This window comes from Diceros bicornis, chromosome 26 (assembly GCF_020826845.1).
Source record: "Diceros bicornis minor isolate mBicDic1 chromosome 26, mDicBic1.mat.cur, whole genome shotgun sequence".
NCBI lineage: Eukaryota > Metazoa > Chordata > Mammalia > Perissodactyla > Rhinocerotidae > Diceros > Diceros bicornis.
In genome coordinates, this window is record NC_080765.1 from 46,980,982 (window position 1) to 47,002,079 (window position 21,098).

Sequence of the window (21,098 nt, forward strand, 5' to 3'; positions counted from 1 at the left end):
TTTGACTTCCGTGTTCCAAGTGTTCCAGATCAAACCAGCGGCACTGAAATCCGCCTCCTGCTTCAGTAGAGCCCCTCTAGACTGTGGCTTCCATGTATTCATTTTTCATCCATAGGGGGTGATTTAGATTTTTAATTAGTAGATCTTATTTTTTAGGGCAGTTTTAGGTTTACAGAATACTTGCACAGACAGTACAGAGAGTTCCCAGACCCGCTCCAGTTGCCATGTGAACTCTCGCATTGATGGTACATTGTTACAATCGAGGAATGAAGACTGATACTTTATTGTCATCTAACCTCCACAGCTGACACGAGGGCTCAGGCCTGGTGCTGTATCTTCTGTAAGTTTGGACAAATGTATACGACACGTATCCACCATTATAGTGTCACACAGAGTAGTGCCCTAAAACCTTCTGCACTCCGCCTTCTCATCTGCCCGCGCCCCATCGCTGGTGCCCACCGACCTTTTACTCCACTATTTTGTCTCTGTGGTTGTGCCTTTTCCAGGCTGTCACGTCACTGGAATCATCCAGGTTTTGGCCTTTGCCGACGGGCTTCTCTCCGTTAGTCACATGCAGTCAGGGTTCCTCCGTGTCTTTTCGTGGCTTGCTAGCGCATTTCTTTTTAGTGCTGAGTAATAATCCACGCAAGGCGGACCACAATTAATTGATCCATCACCTCCCAAAGGACGTCTGCAAGCTTCTGTGGTCAGGATCGTGGCTGTGTAGCTTATTTCTGTGCGTTTTGTGTCACTTAGCACAGGACCTTGTATCTGTTCGAGGCACTCGGTGGATCCTTGTAAACAAATGTTTCACAATTTTTGTTTTCTTAAAATCGGCATTTTTGTCCCCCAAACCCCTTTGTTCTCTCCGCGCCCTGCTGTGTGATTAATATCTCTTGTCATTTAACACATTGTCTGAAGTTGAATTGGGCGTGGACGGATGGTATGGTAATGTTAAATTTCGACTTGGAGACTTATCCTGTGAGTTGCAGTTGCGTTGCCTGCCCCCCTGGATGTGGGCGTGACTGGTCCCTCCCTCTGTCGCTTGCAGGGCACTGATGGTCAGCTCCCTAGGCAAGTGTCACTAAAAACAGTGTAGGTAAATAATGTGTCAATTATTAATCAGCCCAAGAACGGATATGGTTTTTAGGAGTCTCCTCTCGTCAGTTACTGCTTTAAAATAACCCCTGGTGGGTTTTTGTTTGTTTTTGCTTTGAGATAAAATTCCGATAACATGGAATTAACCACTTAAAAAATAGACTTTTTTTTTTAGAGCAGTCTTAGGTTCACTGGAGTGAAAGTACAGACTTCCCATACACCCTGCACCTCCATATACACAACACCCCCACCACAGCAGGATGTTTGTGAACCTACATTGATACGTCATTATCACCAAAAGTCCATCATTTACGTTAGGTTAAAATAAGCCATTTTCAGGTGTATGTTTCAGTGGTTTTTAATATAGTCACAGTGTTGTGCAACCATCATCTTTATCTAGTTTAAAAACTCTAGCTAGTTTCCCAAAGGGAAACCCTGAACCCATCATTGGTCACTCCCCATCTTCCCCTCCCCCATCCCCTCACACCCACCCGTCTGCTTTCTGTCTGTGGATTTGCCTGTTCTGGATATTTCCTATCAGTGGAATCACACACTGTGTGGTCTTTTGTGTCTGGCCTCATCACTGAGCATCATGTTTTTGGGGTGTGTCTAGGTTGTAGCGTGTGTCAGCCCTTCACTCCTGTGTTTTATGGCTCAGTAACATCCCACTGTGTGGATGGACCGTGTCGTGTTTATCCGTTCTCCGTCGGTGACACTTGGGCTGTTCCTCCTCTTGGCTCTGTGTCTCGTGCTGCTGCGGGCACGCATGTACTGGGAGCACAGTGTGCATGTTTCTGTGTGGACCCCTGTTTTTCAGACACCAACTTTGTGTTGGGCAGCTACAAGACCGAGCAGTGCCCGAAGCCGCCGCGCCTGTGCCGCCAGGGCTACGCGTGTCCGCACTTCCACAACAGCAGGGACAGACGGCGGAACCCCAGGAGGTTCCAGTACAGGTGAGCCCTGGCCGCGGCAGCTGGGCCTCCCCCTCGGTCCTCTGTCAGGCCAGAGCTCTGTGTCCAGCCTTTTCTTGGAGCAAAGAGCCACTCTGTTCGTCTGATGCTGCCCCAGGGAACTGTCCTTCAGATGGAGAGAGGGTGGCTGATGACGCTCACGGTTCTTTCTCTGAGTCGCTTCTGAATCGAGGGACAGAGAACCGCGTTCTCTAAGTTTTAGTCACCCAGATGTCATCTTGAGAAGATAAAGTGAATCAACTACATATTGAAGGGATAGAAAATTGTAAAAAACAGTCTTATTTCCCACTGGTGATAATATTTTCTGTAAATCCAAATAAGTTACAATAAAGCTGCCCAGAGTACGTGGAGAATAGAGGATTTGCTTGGGATTTTCATATTGTAGGACCAAAAGTCTTAATTTTGAAACAGCCTTGTGAGAAGAGGTGAGCGCTCCACGTGCTGGCCGGGTGGTGGGCCCGGGCTCGTCTCCTCCCAGCTGCCGGGGGGCCAGCTCTTCTCCACAGGCCTTCACGGCGGCGTGGGAGGCTCTGAGTCAGACTTGCTGTACGTTTTGTGGAGAATAAAAGCGAGCTCCTGAACGCCTTCTGGGCTCAGAGGGTACTGACACTGCTTGTGCCATCCTCACGAGGAAGGAAGCCCATTTGCCCGCCGCCCCTCACGGTGTGAGAGCGCCGGCCTGCAAGCTGAGTCCAGCCCTCGGTGGACAGACTGACATCTGAGGCACGTGGGAAGGACATCTCGTCTCGGGTCCTCAGTGACTCCTCCTTGTCCCCCAGGTCCACTCCGTGCCCCAGCGTGAAGCATGGTGACGAGTGGGGCGAGCCCTCGCGGTGCGAGAGTGGGGACGGCTGTCAGTACTGCCATTCCCGCACGGAGCAGCAGTTCCACCCCGAGGTATGCGAGGGGTAGGGGCTCAGGCCAGCAGGTTAGAGTCCCTCGCAGCTCTCCTTGCTGTGCTTGGGGTCCCTAGGAGCACCTTCAGGTCCAGGGGTTCAGCAGAAGGACTCACAGAACTCAGAAAAGCCGTCGTGTCCAGTTACGGTTCATGATGTGGAAGGGGGCATGTTGAAAGAGGCCAAGGGCAGGGTCCCCCATGGGTCCAGCCATCCCCTCCCGGTGGGTCGTGTGGACAGTGCTCACTCTCCCAGTGACTGTGTATGACAACACACACAGACCGTTGCCAACCAGGGAGGTCACCCGAGCCTTGCTGTCCAGCGTTTTTATTGGGGATCAGTTGTGTCCACGTGGCTGACCTCAGTCTCCAGCCCCTCCAGGCTTGAGCAGATGCCGCGTGGCCCAGGACCCCACTGTAAATTGCGTTGTTACTGTCCAGCATGGCCCACAGCCAGGTAAACAGAGATACTTACCGAGCAGGAGGTTCCAGGGGCTCAGAGGTCACCTCCCGGGAGCTGGTCAAGGCCAGTCCTTCCTTTGGAATGTGTGGGATGTGGACAGCCCAGGCCTGCTGAGTTAACCCTTTGCTGCATGGTTGCTGATCAGAGCACACTCAGACGTGTGTTAAAATGAACCCACAAACCAGCTCCCTTCAGAGCCTGAGACGGCGGGAGAGGAGAGCACAGTGACCAGGGAGGGTGGAGGGCCAGGGCCATGCTGTGGGGGGCCTCAGGCTTCCTACCAGGACGGGCAGGCGGGGGTGAGGGGGCATGCATCCACAGAGCTGAGAGGTGCTGATCCTGTGCCCTTGTCCCTGTGGATTAAGGGTGGGCTCGTTTGCTGAACGGGAGGGGGCCGTGAGGGGTCCGCCAGGGAGGGAGTGGGGGTGTGGAACGGTCAAGCCGGAGAGCAGGAGACAGGGGTGGGGTGGGGTGGTCAGTGCCCGGCCAGGTGGCAGGCTCTGGGGGTGGAGAGCTGCCCTGTGGCCTGCACGGGCAGTCAGGACGTGGCGTCAGGTCTGGTCGTGGAGTAGGCGCCTGTGTTCATTTAACAGGCATTTCTTGAGCATCTGCTGTATACCAGGCCCTGCATCAGGTGCGTCTTTTGGAAAACGTCAGGTGGAGGAGCTGACTGTGTGATTTCAGGGACAGGCCGGCGGGACCTTGTTCCCCAGGCTGACTGGCTCTGCACAGAGGAGGGAATTCCAGGACCACGGGCGTGCAGGGGACGGCGGCCGCATCCCCATCCCTCTTTGCGGGAGACCCCCATGATGATGTGGGGCTCAGTTGTCTGCATCGTGATACAGCCAGCTCTGGTCTTCCTACAGAAACCCATTTCCAATCCAGCCTCTCTTTAATTTTATTATCTTGTTTTTGTTTCCTAGATCTACAAATCTACAAAATGCAACGACATGCGCCAAACCGGTTACTGCCCAAGGGGTCCTTTCTGTGCCTTTGCACATGTGGAAAGTGAGTACATGACGCCCAACAGGCTCCATCTCAGCCGCCAGTGTAGACACGTCCGAGCAGACGACTCTCAGGCTCTCGCTAGACTTTCCATGATCAGGAGCAGGAGCAGGCTCTGAGGACTGGGGCAGCAGGCGGGAGCTCAGCATTGTGGGGGACGGCTGGGAGCACCCGACATGACTTTTAGGGTCCCAGGGGTGGGAGGGTCAGAGCCTCACGTCAGGCCAGGCTTCGGTTCAGAGACAGCCCCGTCCTCCCGCCTACCACGGGCTGGGCCTTGCGGAGCCCAGAGTGTCCTGGGGTCCAGGGCGCAGTGGCCGGGCTCTAGCCTACGTCCATTGCGATGGCCGGAGAGCCCCATAAAAGTTCCCAGAGGCAGAAAGGAATCTGGGACGGGAGCACGCCCACAGACGTGGCCTTTCCTCCAGGTCCCGGGCCTTGGGTTTGGGTGCCCTCGTTTGTGAGTGTGTCTGCAAACTTGGGTTTTACCTTCTGTTTTTTATCTGAATGGGGAGGGCGGCTAGTCCTGTTGAAATTTTACATTGTTTTCTGGTGTTCAAATCGTTCAAGACTGGAGCATGGCGTTGCTCCGGATGGTCACGACAGTGTTTCGCTGACCTTGTCCCGTCGCTTGGGAAGATTGTTGTCCCGAGACCAGGGCACCCTCTTTCCCTGATTTGTGGGGGGTCCTGTCACCTGAGACTCTGTGCATGTAGTTATGTTGCCAGCCAGCACCACTCAAAGCCTGCTGCCCCCCTTTCTCGGCAGAGAGCCTGGGAATGGCCAACGACTGGGGCTGCCGAGACCTCGCCTCCGCCAGCAGCTCCGCAACCAGTAGCAGCCAGGCCGGGAACGTAAGTGGACAGCGCCCTGAGGAGGTGCCCTGCCGGCAGCCTCTCTGTCGTTCAGTTTTAATGCAATGATTAGGGGCACTGATGGAAGTGATGGTGTTGAAGGCAGTCTGCCTGTGGGGTTGGTGGCTTCTTCTAGAAGAGTCTAGAAGAGTCCTGGCCGGGACCAACTGACCTGGCCTCGCCGTTTGCCAGACACACACATGTGAGCCTGTGTGAAGGCGCAGTCTCTGGCTGACCATAAAGAAGGGCCCCACATCTGGGCGGATTCCTCTCAGGGCTGGTGGCCATGGGAGAGGAGACGCCGGGCAGGGCAGGGCAGGCCCCCACCACAGCGGCCATGAGGGCAGACCCCCGGGTCCCAGTCTGGGTGGCCCTGGAGTCCACAGGCCTGGGCAGTGAGGGCTGGGAAGTCACTCCTGGGAGCCTGATGGGTTAGGACTGTTGTGTCCGTGAGGCTGGAGGACACGGCGGAGTGGGGGCTTCACACTGTGCCTGGCCTCTGGCTCGGGGCAGTAGTGGGCTCCTCGGGGGAGCGGGCCACCTGGCTGTGTGTGCTTCATTTGTTGTGTTGGAGTCACTGGGCGAGGGCCCCGGGGTCGGTGCTGGTGAGGCACTGGAAATGCTGGTCCTTCCCGTCCATCAGTCTTTCCTTCGCTTGGTGTTTTTTGGAAAGAAGAGCACAGGAAAGGCAAGGAAACTCACCAGCAGTTGGGCAGTTTATCACTGTCTGGTCAGCGCGTGGTGTCCTGGCCTCAGGGGCCTCACCACACGTGGCTGCGCCCTCTCGCCTCTCAGGGAGTTCCGGTCCCCAGACGAGAGAGTGGTCCTGCGGTCCTTCCTTTGGCGGGTTCCCCTGCTGCGCCGTCCTGCAGGCCTGATGCCAAAACTCTCTGAAGTACAGAGGTGGAGCCTGGCGTGGTTCCTCCTCACCCCCCATCACCTGACAGCTCACGAACACCCCTCACTGCGCACTCCTGTCGTTGGGCCAGGTCCCGTGCACCTGAACTCCCCTTCACGCCCATAGCTGGCGTTGTCCCTCTGCTCACAGGCCAGGCTTCCTCCAGGGACTGGGCAGAAGCCCTTGACGTGGCAGGATGCCATCCCCCTCTCATGCTGGGGCCGTGACAGTCATGGGTTTAGGTGGCAGTCGGGGTCACGGGCTTGGCTCCCGCTGAGGGTACAGGGTGGATGGGGCCTCTGTGGGTGCTGTACCGACGAGGCGACAACCTGGGTATGGGCGGATGACCTGGGAGCCTGCAGGGAGCGTCTCCCGGCTGCTGGATGGTGCCAGAACCGTGCACTCGGCCTGCAGACGTCGTCGCTTTACGTCGACTGCCCCGAGATATACTGGTAGGCATCTTTTAGGTTCTTTTAGTTATTTTGCAGTTTTTTAAGTTAATTAATTAATTAATTAATTTGTGTGTGTGTGTGTGTGTGAGGAGATCAGCCCTGTGCTAACATCTGCCAATCCTCCTCTTTTTTTGCTGAGGAAGACTCGCCCTGGGCTAACATCTATTGCCAATCCTCCTCCTTTTATTTTTCCCTTTTTCTCCAAAGCCCCAGTAGATAGTTGCATATCATAGTTGCACATCCTTCTAGTTGCTCTATGTGGGACGCCACCTCAGCATACAGAGCACTCCATCCAAAAACAGCTGACTACACATTCTTCTCAAGCGTGCATGGAACATTCTTAAGGATAGACCATATATTGGGAAACAAAGCAAGCCTCAATAAATTTAAGAAGATTGAAATCATAACAAGCATCTTGTCAGACCATAATGCTATGAAACTAGAAATCAACCACGAAAAAAAAACTGGGAAAGTGACAAAAATGTGAAGATTAAACAACATGCTACTGAACAACCAATGGATCATTGATGAAATTAAAGGAGAAATAAAAAAATATCTGGAAGCAAACGAAAATTAAAATATGCCATACCAAATCATATGGGATTCAGCAAAAGCGGTCCTGAGAGGGAAACTCATAGCAATACAAGCCCACCTTAGCAAACAAGAAAAAGCCCAAATGAGCAACCTTAAATTATACCTAACAGAACTAGACAAAGAAGAACAAACAAAGCCCAAAGTCAGCAGAAGGAGAGAAATGATGAAAATCAGAGCAGAAATAAATGAAATTGAGACCAAAAAAAACAGTAGAAAGGACTAATGAAACAAAGAGTTGGTTCTTTGAGAAGATAAACAAAATTGACAAACCCTTAGCCAGACTTACTAAGAAAAAAAGAGAAAAGGCTCAAGTAAATAAAATTGGAAATGAAAGAGGAGGGCCGGCCCCGTGGCTTAGCGGTTGAGTGCGCGAGCTCCGCTGCTGGCGGCCCGGGTTGGGATCCCGGGCGTGCACCGACGCACCGCTTCTCCGGCCTTGCTGAGACCACGTCCCACATACAGCAACTAGAAGGATGTGCAGCTATGACATACAACTATCTACTGGGGCTTTGGGGGGAAAAAACAAAAATAAATAAAATCTTTAAAAAAAAAAAAAAAGAAATGAAAGAGGATAAATTACAATGGATACCACGGAAATACAAAGGATTATAAGAGAATACTATGAGAAATTATATGCCAACAGATTGGACAATCTAGAAGAAATGGATAAATTCTTAGACTCATACAACCTCCCAAAACTGAACCAAGAAGAAATGGAGAATCTGAATAGACTAATCACAAGTAAAGAGATTGAAACAGTAATCAAAAACCTCCCAAAAAATAAAAGTCCAGGACCAGATGACTTCTCCAGTGAATTTTACCAAACATTCAAAAAAGATTTAATACCCATCCTTCTCAAACTATTCCAAAAAATAGAGTAAAATGGAACACTTCCTAACTCATTCTATGAGGCCAACATCACCGTGATACCAAGGCCAGACAAAGATAATACAAAGAAGGAAAATTACAGGCCAATATCACTGATGAACATAGATGCAAAAATCCTCAACAAAATATTGGCAAACCAAATACAGCAATACATTAAAAAGATCATACACCATGATCAAGTGGGATTTATACCAGGGATGCAGGGATGGTTCAGCATCTGCAAATCAATCAATGTGATACACCACCTCAACAAAACAAAGAATAAAAACCACATGGTCATCTCAGTAGACGCACAGAAGGCATTTGACAAGATCCAACATCCATTTATGATAAAAACTCTCAACAAAATGGGTATAGAAGGAAAATACCTCAACATAATAAAGGCTATTTATGACAAACCCACAGCCAACATCATACTCAACGGGGAAAGACTGAAAGCCATTCCTCTGAGAATAGGAATGAGGCAGGGCTTCCCACTCTCACAACTCCTATTCAACATAGTACTGGAGGTTTTGGCCAGAGCAGTTAGGCAAGAAAAAGGAATAAAAGGAATCCAAATAGGCAACGAAGAAGTGAAACTCTCACTATTTTCAGATGACATGATATTATATATAGAAAACCCTGAAGAATCCATTGGAAAACTATTAGAAATAATCAACAACTACAGCAAAATCGCAGGCTACAAAATCAATTCTACAAAAATCAGTTGCATTTCTGTATGCTAGTAACGAACTAACAGAGAGCTCAAAAAGATAATACCGTTTACAATTGCATCAAAAAGAATAAAATATCTAGGAATAAATCTTGCAAAGGAGGTGAAAGACAAACCTACAAGACATTATTGAAAGAAATTGATGATGACATAAAGAAATGGAAAGACATCCCATGCACGTGGGTTGGAAGAATAAACATAGGTGAAATGTCTATATTACCTAAAGCAGTCTACAGATTCAATGCAATCCCAATCAGAATTGACATTGACAATCCCAATGACAATCCCAATGACATTCTTCATGGAAATAGAAAAAAGAATACTAAAATTCATATGGGGCAACAAAAGACCCCGAATAGCTAAAGCAATCCTAAGAAAACAGAACAAAGCTGGAGGCATCACAATCCCTGACTTCAAAACATACTACACGAGCCGGCCCTGTGGCTTAGCGGTTAAGTGCGTGCGCGCCGATGCTGGTGGCCCGGGTTCGGATCCCGGGCGCGCACCGATGCACTGCTTCTCCGGCCGTGCTGAGGCCGCGTCCCACATACAGCAACTAGAATAATGTGCAACTATGACATACAACTATCTACTGGGGCTTTGGGGAAAAAATAAATAAATAAATAAAATTATAAAAAAAAAAAACATACTACAAGCAATAGTAATCAAAACAGCATGGTACTGGTACAAAAACAGACACAGAGATCAATGGAACAGAATTGAAAGCCCAGAAATAAAACCACACATATACGGACAGCTAATTTTCGATAAAGGAGCTAAGAACATACAATGGAGAAAGGAAAGTCTCTTCAATAAATGGTGTTGGGAAAACTGGACAGCCACATGCAAAAGAATGAAAGTGGACCATCTGCTATCGCCATTCACAAAAATTAATTCAAAATGGATCAGGGCCGGCCCCGTGGCTTAGCGGTTAAGTACATGCGCTCTGCTGCTGGCGGCCCGGGTTTGGATCCTGGGCGCGCACTGATGCACCGCTTCTGCAGCCATGCTGAGACCGTGTCCCACATACAGCAACTAGAAGGATGTGCAACTGTGACATACAACTATCTGCTGGGGCTTTGGGGGAAAAATAAATAAATTATTTTAAAAAAATGGATCAAAAACCTGAAAGTGAGACCTGAAACTATAAAACTCATAGAAGAAAATATAGGCAACACACTATTTGACATTGGTCATAAACGACTCTTTTTGGATGACACGCCTACCCAGACTAGGGAAACTAAAGAAAAAATAAGCAAGTGGGACTTTATCAGATTAAAGATCTTCTACAAGACAAATGAAACCAGAATCAAGATGAACAGACAACCCACCAGCTGGGAGAAAATATTTGCAAAACATATATCTGACAAGGGGTTAATCTCCATAATATATAAAGAACTCACACAACTGAACAACAAAAAAACAAACAACCTGATCAAAAAATGGGCAGAGGAAATGAACAGACACTTCTCCAAAGAAGATATACAGATGGCCAATAGGCACATGAAAAGATGTTCAACATCACTAATCATCAGGGAAATGCAAATCAAAACCACACTAAGATATCACCTCATGCCCGTTAGAATGGCTATAATCACCAAAACAAAAAACAACAAATGTTGGAGAGGATGTGGAGAAACAGGAACCCTCATACACAGCTGGTGGGAATGCAGATTGGTGCAGCCTCTATGGAAAATGGTATGGAGATTCCTCAAAGAATTAAAAATAGAGATGCCCTATGATCCAGCTGTCCCGCTACTGGGAATCTATCCAATGAACCTGAAATCAACAATCCAAAGAGGCTTATGCACCCCTGTGTTCATTGCAGCATTATTCACTATAGCCAAGAAGTGGAAGCAACCTAAGTGTCTCTCGACTGATGATTGGATCAAGAAGATGTGGTATATATATACAATGGAATACTACTCAGCCATAAAAAAGACAAAATCGTCCCATTTGCAACAACATGAATGGGCCTGGAGGGTATTATATTAAGTGAAATAAGCCAGAAAGAGAAAGACAAACACTGTATGATTTCACTCATGTGGAATATAAACCAACACATGGACAGAGAAAACTGTATTGTGGTCACCAGGGGCAGTGGGGGTAGGGGGTGGGCACCAGGGGTGAAGGGAGACGTATATATGGTGATGGACAAACAAAAATGTACAACCCAAAATTTCACAATGTTGTAAACTATTAAATCATCAAGTAAAAAAATATAAAATAAATAAATAAATAAATAAAAGTTAACTTGCCGGAACGCAAGGTGGGTGCCAGGGCTGGGGGAGGGGTGGGGAGAGAGCTTGGTGGGAGGGTTCTTTTCAGGGATGGAAGTGTCATGGAACTGGGTAGAGGTGGTGGTCCACACCACTGTACATGTGCTAAAAGCCACTGAATCTTTCACTTTTTTTTTTTTTTGTGAGGAAGATCAGCCCTGCACTAACATCTGCCAATCCTCCTCTTTTTTTTTTGCTGTGGAAGACTGGCCCTTGGCCAACATCTGTGCCCATCTTCCTCCACTTTATATGGGGCGCCACCACAGCATGGCTTGCCAAGCGGTGCGTCAGTGCGTGCCCAGGATCCGAACCGGCAAATCCCAGGCCACCACAGCGGAGCGCGTGCATTCAACTGCCTGCGCCACCGGGTTGGCCCCCTGAATCCTTCACTTTTAAAAGGTTACACTTATGTTGTGTGAATTTCACCTGAGTTAAGAAAAGAAAACACTAGGGGCTGGCCCCTCGGCGTGGTGGTGAAGTCTGGTGTGCTCCGCTTTGGCGACCCGGGTTTGTGGGTTCGGATCCTGGGCACAGACCTACACCAGTTGTTGGCAGCCGTGCTGTGGTGGCGACCCACGTACAAAACAGAGGAAGGTTGGCAAAGATGTTAGCTCAGGGTGAATCTTGTCAGCAAAAAAAAAAAAAAAACTAAAAAAGAATTAAACGTCCATCTGGGGTCTCAGCTCTGACCGTTGGGCCCTCTGCACAGATAGCCTCACAGCCCAGCCATGTCCTCCCGCCTGGCACGTGGCTCTCACTGTGTGTTGGGCAGCTTTGACTGAGCCTAGAGCCCCTGGTTTTATCTCCCTCAGGTCTCCTGCCCACGGGGAAGCCAGGTGGGGTGGTGGCAGTGTCACCAACCCCCGTGGACCCCAGGACCCCTGGTTGGAGGAGAAGATCCTGCCAGGTGGGCGTTGTGTGGGAGAGGGCTTCTCACTCACTACCGGTTGGTCTTTCCCCCTAATCCGAGTGTTCTCATTTGTAACGACGATTGCAAATCCCGAATCCTGGCTCGTGCAGAGTGAGTGTCCTCCCTTTTTCAGCGTAGAGAGTCTGGGTAAATGTCGGAGGTTAAACTACAAACCGAGTCTGGGTAAATGTCGGAGGTTAGACTACAAACCGCACACCTCATACCACCTCCCTTTCAGACACGCCCATCCACACCGACCTGACCTCCGCGTGGTGTGCGCACTTGAGGGGAAACGCCTGGGGCTTATTGGGTGTAGTCCTGGGTTCGAGAGTCTGTCTTGGGTTTGAATACCTCATTCATGAGCGGGGTCGGAAGCAGCGGCTCCACCGCACGCTCCCTGCTTTGTTCCCTGAGCATCAGCTGCGGGCCAGCTTCATCTGCCCAGCACAGTCTTTGTGCCCAGAGCTGGCCGCTTCACACGGACCTGCTGGCGTCCCCCGACAGAAACATGCTGGGAAATAATGGAAAATATGTGTATCGGTCTCTGCCCCCAGTTCCTGACACAGAGCTCCAGGACCCTTGCGATTCTCTGAGTGATCAGGGCGTCTTCTGTTCTAATGAGGTGACTCTTGGTGGGCTCCTGATGGGGGCTGATCACAGGAAAGACCAAGTGTGATTAGAAGTCTGGAAATTTCAGCCTTACCCCCCACTCACCCCCATCTTCTGGGGAGGGGCCGGTACTGGAGATTGAGTTAATGATGGATCACGCCGAGGTGATGAAGCCTCCACAAGAATCCCTAAAGCACGGGGTTCAGAGCGCATCCGAGTTGGTGCGCACATCCACATGCCGGGAGAGTGGCACCCCAGCTCAACGGGGCGGGAGCTCCTGGGTCAGGACCCTCCCAGACCGCCCCGTGTGCCCCTCATCTGGCTGCTCATCTGCAGCCTTTATCACATCCTTTACTACATAAGAAACCAGCAAATGTGAGCGTTTCCCTGAGTTCTGGGAGCTATTCTAGAAAATGGATGACCCCGAGGAGGGGGTCCTGGGAACCCTGATTTATAGCCCGTGGGTCAGAAGCACAGGTGACAACGTGGCGTCTCGAGTGGGGGCGGTCTCGTGGGGCTGCACGGGCCCCGGGTGGAAGCAACAGGAGGAACTGAATTGTGGGACACCCAGCTGGTGTCAGGGAGTTGCTTGGTTGGGAAAACCCCACACACCTGGTGTCAGCCATGTCATGAGTGGTGGTCATGTGGAATAAATGAGAAACAGGAGTTGTCCTTGTGCCCTGCCGTGGTCTTCACAGAGCCTCCTGCAGAGCCACCTCCCGTGGCTGGCAGGGTTGGATCCCCTCAGGAAGGCAAAGAGCCGGGCTGCTCTTCCCCGGGGTCAGGCTCGCGTGGTTATGTCAGGGCGCCTGGGGGCTCGGGGCCCCCGCCGGACGGCAGCTTCAGGCAGGGCTGCACCTGGATCCGCCCACCTCCCAGGTCCTCAGTTAATGTGAGGTGAGATTCACCCACATAAGTGTAACCATTTTAAAGGGTACAGTGGCATCTTGTGCCTTCACAGCCTGTGCAGCCACCATCGTTCTCTGGCTGGAATCGGCTCTGAGCCACTTGGCTGTGATCGTCCCTCCGTGAGCTAGAACTCAAGTGGACCTGAGGACCTGGGGCGGAAATCGAGGGAGAAGTTAAAATCCTCTAAGAAGTGTTCATTAAAAAGATTCTAGCAAATGCTTCAGTGTGACATACCAAGACTTCTGGGGGTCCAAGACATCGAAGTTGGCTAGTCCTTCTGGGCGACATCCTCAGCAGATAGTGGAATGAATTTGAGCTTCGAGAAGACAGGCGGGAGCGAGGCTCGCACCTTCAGGGCCACCCTTCAGGGCTCGCAGCGGGGCCTTTGGTTTTGCTGACGTTGTGGGTTCTGGGTGCACAGAGCCCGCACTTGCCTTCACAGACTAGCCCAGACGTCACAGATGACGTCCAGGTGTTGGAAATGGGATTCAGGAGAACTGACGAGAGGTGGCGGACTTGAATGTGAGACTTCGGTACCTGGCACTTTCTACATTCTGAGGAAAGCTCAGGTCTCTCTCTCTATATATTTTTAATCTGCTGCTTTTTTCTTCTAATGCCAGTGCTTTCTCTGTTGCAGGCAAAGCGGAGAGATTCCCCTGCTGACGGCGGCCAGAAAGCCAGCGAGCAGGACAGTAAGCAGGTACCGCCCACGGCGCAATTTCCCGCTGTCTTTGTGATTGGACGGCACTGTGTCGTGACCTTGTGCACATCCTCGGTCATGCTTCAGTGGACGCAGAGTGCCTGGTTCCTGTCTATTTGTAATAGGTCTATGTCTTTACTTCTGTTCTTCTTAAACTCGTCTGTTCCACGTGTCCTTTGTCTTAATGTTTAAAAACATTGTGTTATACCTTGGAAACAACAAAACCAAAACCTCTGACCGTGTCCTCCACGGGAAATGAGAGGGGCCTTTGGCGGCCCGTCAGCATCACTGTCCTGGGCCCCCGTCACAAAGCCCCACAGACGGGGGCTTAAACAACAGGAATTGATTCTCTCCCAGTCTGGAGGCCGGATGTCCCAGATCAACGTGCCAGCAGGGTCAGTTCCTTCTAAGGGCCATGATGGAGGATGTGTCCCAGGCCTGTCCTCAGCCTGTTGATGCCATCTTCTCCTTGTCTCGTCCCATCGTCTTCCCCCGTGTCTGTGTCTGTCTTCAAGGTTCCCCTTTTTTTTTTTTTTTTTTTTTTTGTGAGGAGATCAGCCCTGTGCTAACATCTGCCAACCCTCCTCTTTTTTTGCTGAGGAAGACTGGCCCTGGGCTAACATCGGTGCCCATCTTCCTCCACCTTATATGGGACGCCGCCACAGCATGGCTTGCCAAGCAGTGCGTCCGTGTGAGCCCGGGATCCGAATCGGCGAACCCCTGGCTGCCGAAGTGGAGCGTGCGAACTTAACCGCTTGCCCCACCAGGCCGGCCCCAAGGTTCCCATTTTTTTTTTTTTTTTTTGTGAGGAGATCAGCCCTGAGCTAACATCCGCCAATCCTCCTCTTTTTTTTTTTGCTGAGGAAGACGGGCCTGGGCTAACATCCGTGCCCATCTTCCTCCACTTTATATGGGACGCCGCCACAGCATGGCTTACCAAGCAGTGCGTCGGTGCGCGCCCGGGATCCGAACCAGCGAACCCCGGGCCGCCGCAGCGGAGCGCGCGCACTTAACCGCTTGCGCCACCGGGCCGGCCCCCCCAAGGTTCCCATTTTTATAAGGACACCAGTCTCAATGACTAGGACCCACCCTACTGGCCTCATCTTCACTCAATTCCCTCGGTAAAGACCCTGTTTCCAAGTAAGGTCACGTTTGGAGGTTCTGGGGGTCAGGACTCCAACAGGCCAGTTTCTGGGGACACAATTCAGCCCTCAGCGCATCCTGGGTGAGCCCAGCTCGGTCTCTCCCGGAGCTGAAACAGAGCCCCCCATTCCTGCGTCTCAGCCTAGAGGTGTTTTCACGTCTGAAATAATTATCAGTATGTTCTCTGAGGTTCCATAGATGTTCCCCTCCTCTGTGAGCTGCGCTGGGGGGCTTCCCTGTGCCCCTCGCCCTGAAGCTTCAGCCCAGTTGAGGCCTTTCCCTCTGTTCTGTGGGACCTAGCTCCCCATACACTTGTTCAAACCAAGTTGTTTGTTTTGAGAAACAGTTTTTTTCTGGACGCTGCTGCCCTGACAACTCAAGAACACTCGTCTTCCTCCATCACTGCAAGGAGCCAGAGAGAGCGTTAGCGTTCTGGAAGGCCTGGGGCCGGGTGTGGACAGGCCGTGGATGTCCACCCTCTCTGGCGAGGACTTCAGCCAGTGTCACTCGCCTCTGCTGTGGTCTTTATTCTGAATCCTAAGTGAGCCAGGCCTGTGTCGCCTCCTCTGCTCCTGGCTGTCGGGAGGCCCCACCTGAGGGCCCCTCCCTGAGGACTTTTCTCCCACATGGCTGGGCAGATGGAGCAAGTTCTTTAGTCACTTATTTTCCATTAGGAGCTTCCGAAGCATGTTTTTGAAATCAGCAGAAGGAAAGTTGAAAGAAAAAATGCAACTTAGTTATTTTGTGATGGTTTTATTAAAGAGATTAAAATCGACAAGATGTTCACTAAGAATCTGAAACATGAAATGTTTGCAATACTGTAGCCGACAGGGCATGTAGCCTCATCTTAGGGAGGGGCCTGGAAGAAGGGCCTAGAAAGGAGCGGGGAGGGCAGACTCCTGAGCACCCGGAGGAGACCCACACACTGGCCCCGGGACGAGTTCCCGTGTGTGGGCTGCCCTGGGGACATGACGTGATGCATCGTCATGTTGTGACAATGGCCCCATTCCTCAGGTGCTGTGGGTAAACTGGCCAAGTTCATCAACAAGCCAGCTCTCCCTGCACCCAGGGACCTCCTCGTCCCATCTTGTCCCAAAGCTGGGCTCCAGGGGCAGTGAGTGCCAGGTGGGAGCAGGATTAGAAAGCTAGCTCTGAGGGTCCCTAGGCTAAGTTAGTGGTTTGCAGTGTTTCTCCTGGACCCCCAGAGGTTCCCGCTCAGTTTGAAAGGCCAGAGGGGACACCGTGGCTTTGAGGCTGGCCTGGTGGCTCTCTCGTGGGCAGATGACACTAGGATGACTACTCCGTGGACCCCTCCCTGCATGTGGGTGCCTGTTCACTCTAGCCACAGAGTGCTGGCCCCTCCATCCTGAGACCTCCCATCTCCTCCTCTGCGTCAGCTACAGGTCCCTGTGTCCCCAGGCCTCGGCCATTGGGTTGGAGTGGAGAGACAGGGCATCTCTCCATCCAGAGTTTTCTTTGATAAACTGAGGCGGTTCAGTTCCCTGGTTAGTCCGTCCGCCCACTCCCTAGTTTCTGTCATCCTTCCTGGGCTGTCCCTCCCTCAGACGGCTCCGCTCACTGGGCAATACCTGGTGGAATGTGCCGAGCAAAGCAGCTTTCACGCTGGCGGCCCCACCATCCTGCAGGGCTGAGGCGTCCCTCGTGGCCCTCGGTGACATTCTGTCGAGGCTCCCAACACCACGGAGACGCTGCCCACAGTGCGCCAGACTCCAGTCCTCCAGGACTCACTCTGGTCCCACCCGAGAGGCTGCCTGGTGTGTCACCTCGTCAGCCCTGGAGCGCACGGCCCAGTGAGAGCAATGTAGTCGGGCGTAGAGTCGTGATTCTGAGCACCCGGGGGGGCTTGGTTTCTTAGCTAACACCAGGCTTTCACTGTTGTCACTTTGAAGAGTCCCCAGTCACTGCAAGGTTCCCGTAGCACGCCGAGCGTGTCTCTCTGTTGGGAGAGGTTGTTTTCCTCCGGCTCGTTCCTCAAAAGATGGAAAAGCTTCATGAAGTTGGGATTGGTGATGGTTTCTTGGATATAACACCAAAAGCAGAGGCAACAAAAGAGAAAATAGATTGGACTTCATCATAATTAACAACTTGTGTGTGTCAAAGGACACTGTCGACAGAGTAAAAAGGCAGCCCACGGAATGGGAGAAAAATGTCTGCAAATCATGTATCTGAAAAGGGGTTAACGTCCCCACATACAGAGAACTCCTCCGACTCACGTCCACCAAACAAACACCCCGACTCAAAGATCGGCCAAAGGTAGTAGACATTCCTCCACAGAAGAGACACAAGTGGCTCACGAAAAGGTGCTCAGCATGACTGGTCGTCAGGGAAATGCAAAGCAAAACCACAATGAGATGTCACCTCACACCCATCGGGATGGCTACTATCAAAAAAAAATACCAAGAGCCAGCCCTGATGGCCTAGTGGTTAGAGTTTGGCATTCTCACCACTTTGGTGGCCCAGGTTCAGTTCCCGGGCACGGAACCACACCACCCACCTGTCAGTAGCCATGCGGTGGCGGTGGCTCACATAGAAGAACCAGAAGAACTTACAACTATACACAACTACAGACTGGGGCTTTGGGGAGGGGAAAAAAAAAGAGGAAGATTGGCAGCAGATGTTAGCTCAGGGTGAATCTTTCCCTGCAAAGAAAAAGCAAAACCCAAAAAACAGAGAATAACAAGTGTTGGTGAGAATGTAGAGAAGTTGGAACCCTGTGCACTCTTGGTGGGAATGTAAAACGGTGCAGCTGCTGTGGAAAACAGTCTGGCAGTTCCTCAAAACATTAAAAATAGAATTTCATATGATCCAGCAATTCCACCTCTGGGTATATATACCCACAAGAATTGAAAATAGGGTCTCAAAGAGATATTTGTACACTCATGTTCATAGCCACGTTATTCACAAGAGCCAAAAGGTGGAAGCAACCCAAGTGTCCATCAACAGATGAATGGATAAGCAAGATGTGGTCTGTACATACAGTGGAATATTATTCAGCCTTAAAAAGGAAGGAAATTCTGACACCTGCTACAACATGGATGAACCTCGAAGACTATTAGCTCAGGCTGCCATAACCAAAGACCACAGACTGGCTGGCTCAACTAACAGAAATGTATTTTCTCACAGTTTTGGAGGCTAGGAGTCCAAGATTCGAGTGTAGGCAGGCTGGGTTTCCCCAGAGGCCTCTGTCCTAGGCTTGCAGACGCTGGTGTCTGGCTGTGTCCTCACATCCCTGGTGTCTCTTCCTCTTCATGTAGGGACACCAGTCCTGTAGATTAGGACCTCGCTTCTAGGACCTCATTTGACCTTAATCACCTCCCTAAGGGCCGTATCTCCAGATGCAGTCAGATTGCAGGTTAGGGGATCAACACTTGGATTTTGGGGGGACTCAAGACATTCAGTCCATAACAAAGACATTATGAAAGGACCATATATTGTCTGATTCCACTTCCGTGAGGTCCCTGGAAGAGTCACATCCATGGAGACAGGAAGTCAAGTGGTGGTGCCAGGGGCTAGGGGAGGGGAAGTTAGTGTTTAATGGGGACAGAGTTTCAGTTTGGGAAGATGAAAAAGTTATGGAGGTAGATGGTGGTGATGGCTGCACAACATTGTGAATGTGCTTAATGCCACTGAGCTGTACACTTAAAAATCATTAGAATGATAAATTTTGTTATGTATATTTTACCATAATAAAAAGAAGAAAGAAACAGGCAGACCAAGCTGGCGCTAGAAGGGGGCTCGTTGCCCCATCTTGCTGTGTCGTGTCTGACCCCCTCGTTGGGGGGGCCCCACACCTGACCTGTCCTGGTAGGTCTGTAACCAGTGTGGTCGAGGATGTTGTCATCTGTTTTTAGGGTAAAGTGTCACCTGCCATCTTCGAGGGGCACGTCCTCCCTCAGTGTGACTTTTTTGGGTGGGTGAAGTCACAGCAGGTGCCTGGGCTCAGTGTGTGGGGTTTACTGTGGGGTGTCTGCAGTGTTGTTGGGCAGGTTACTGCCACTCCTGTCTCACCTGGGGACAGCACACAGCCCAGCAGAGGCTGCGGGAGGGAGAGGGGAACTGGCAGTCTGTGGTCACACCTCCCACAGCTGGAGGGACAGGAGAGCCCGGTTGTGGATGAGGCGGTGGCCCAACCTCTGAGTCTGACCCTGGGCGCGTTGGGGGACATTGCTCTCCAAACTTCTGCAGTTTGACTTATTTTAAAAACTTCCCCTCAAATGTACAATGTCGATGGTTCCAAGGTCTCTGTGCACTTATGGCCCAGGGGTCTGTCATCGGGGCCTCTCTTGACAAACCTGGTGGAGGCGGAGGAGGCCGTGAACACGGAGGAAGAGGCCTCAGGGCCAAGAAACATTCGCTCGGAGAAGCCATCCTGTGCCAGATTTCTCTCTTACAAAGTGTACAGTGACATTCTTTTTTATTATGGGAAATTTCACTTCAGCCGACAAACTGGTAAATCCTCCCCCTTGTAGTTGATCTTCTTGTCGCTCCCTGCAAGGTTAGCTTTTCCTGTTATTTTGAAGCAAACCCAGACATGATCCCGTTTCCCCGTAATGTAGCTCTGACTCCTGATTTCATAGTGACTCGGAGTTCACATCTGAGACAGAGCACTGTGTGAAGAGCCCTGAGGGTGGGCCTTGCAACTCGTCCTGTTTCATTTCTGTTGTGTTTTTCTTGTGCACAGTGCCCTCCGCATCACGGGCTGTTTATCCAGGATTGTGCCAGTTCGTTCTCCTTTAATCTGTTATCAATCAAATAGAGATAATGTGAATTGCCCCGATTTTTTAAGCCTCTGGGTAGTGAGGTCATAGGACCATTTACCATGTTTTCAGAAGCAGGGCTGGCTCTCTATTGGGTTGTTTTCAGTGGCGTACGTCTGCTTTTGAAAATTGTTTTCTGCAGAACAGTTCATTACACGAGCTCTTTTCTAGAAGCGTTTCCTCCTGCCCTCGGGTGATCAGCAGCTAGATTCCGCCTGTCGCGGTATCGTAACTAAGTTATGATAGACTATTTGGAAAAGTTGGCTTTCTTCATGTTTTGCTTTGGAGGTAGATGTCGGCCAGCCATCGGGTCCGTGATTCCCCATGCGTCCTCCGCGACCGTGCTAGTCACGCAGCTGTGCTCCGTGCGGGGCGTCCCCTCACCTTGTTTGTGTGTCTCTGCACAGACCCACCTCGCGGTGTTTGCCATGGTCCACCCGCTCGCTCCCAGCGTGAGCTCCAGTGTGGCGTCCAGCCTGGCGTCCAGCGCTGGCTCAGGCGGCTCCTCCCCCACCGCCCTGCCCGCCCTCTCGGCCCGAGCCCACCCACTCGACCCCACTGGCAGCGCCATCGAGCCAGTCCCAGGTAAGTCCAAAGCTTCCCTCTCATCTCCCTAACTTCTCTCTGCACGGACGTTGTAGCCTTTCGGGAATGATCTACTTCTGGACGCCTTTCAGAACGCTGGTTTTTGTAAAAAGTGCGTTCTTTGTCACTTTGGCTGTATCGCACGTGGTCGTGGAAATGCCTACCTCATTGGGGGCCTCGGGCTGCAGAGGGGACAAGGGGCCCTCGAGCCAGGGCAGCTGCACGCCCCCCCAGGCCAAGGCAGAGTGGCTGGTGCCACCTGGTCTGGAGACCATCAAGAAGGGGGGGCTTTAGGGAAATTAAAGTAGGGCGTGAGCAGTGAGGGCACCTGAAGGTGGGGACAGTGGCAAGGGTG

General features: G+C 51.2%; 1 protein-coding gene across 3 annotated transcripts in view; it reads left to right on the plus strand.

Annotated features, from left to right (window-relative positions):
- UNKL (unk like zinc finger) overlaps positions 1-21,098 on the plus strand; it is a 49,684-nt gene that overhangs the window by 13,831 nt on the left and 14,755 nt on the right. For all 3 annotated transcript variants that reach the window (XM_058570402.1, XM_058570408.1, XM_058570403.1), the window contains 6 exons: positions 1,916-2,051; positions 2,849-2,966; positions 4,351-4,435; positions 5,201-5,286; positions 14,175-14,237; positions 20,566-20,743. In XM_058570402.1, coding sequence (XP_058426385.1) covers positions 1,916-2,051; positions 2,849-2,966; positions 4,351-4,435; positions 5,201-5,286; positions 14,175-14,237; positions 20,566-20,743 — 666 coding nt within the window. The remainder of the gene's footprint in view (positions 1-1,915; positions 2,052-2,848; positions 2,967-4,350; positions 4,436-5,200; positions 5,287-14,174; positions 14,238-20,565; positions 20,744-21,098) is intronic.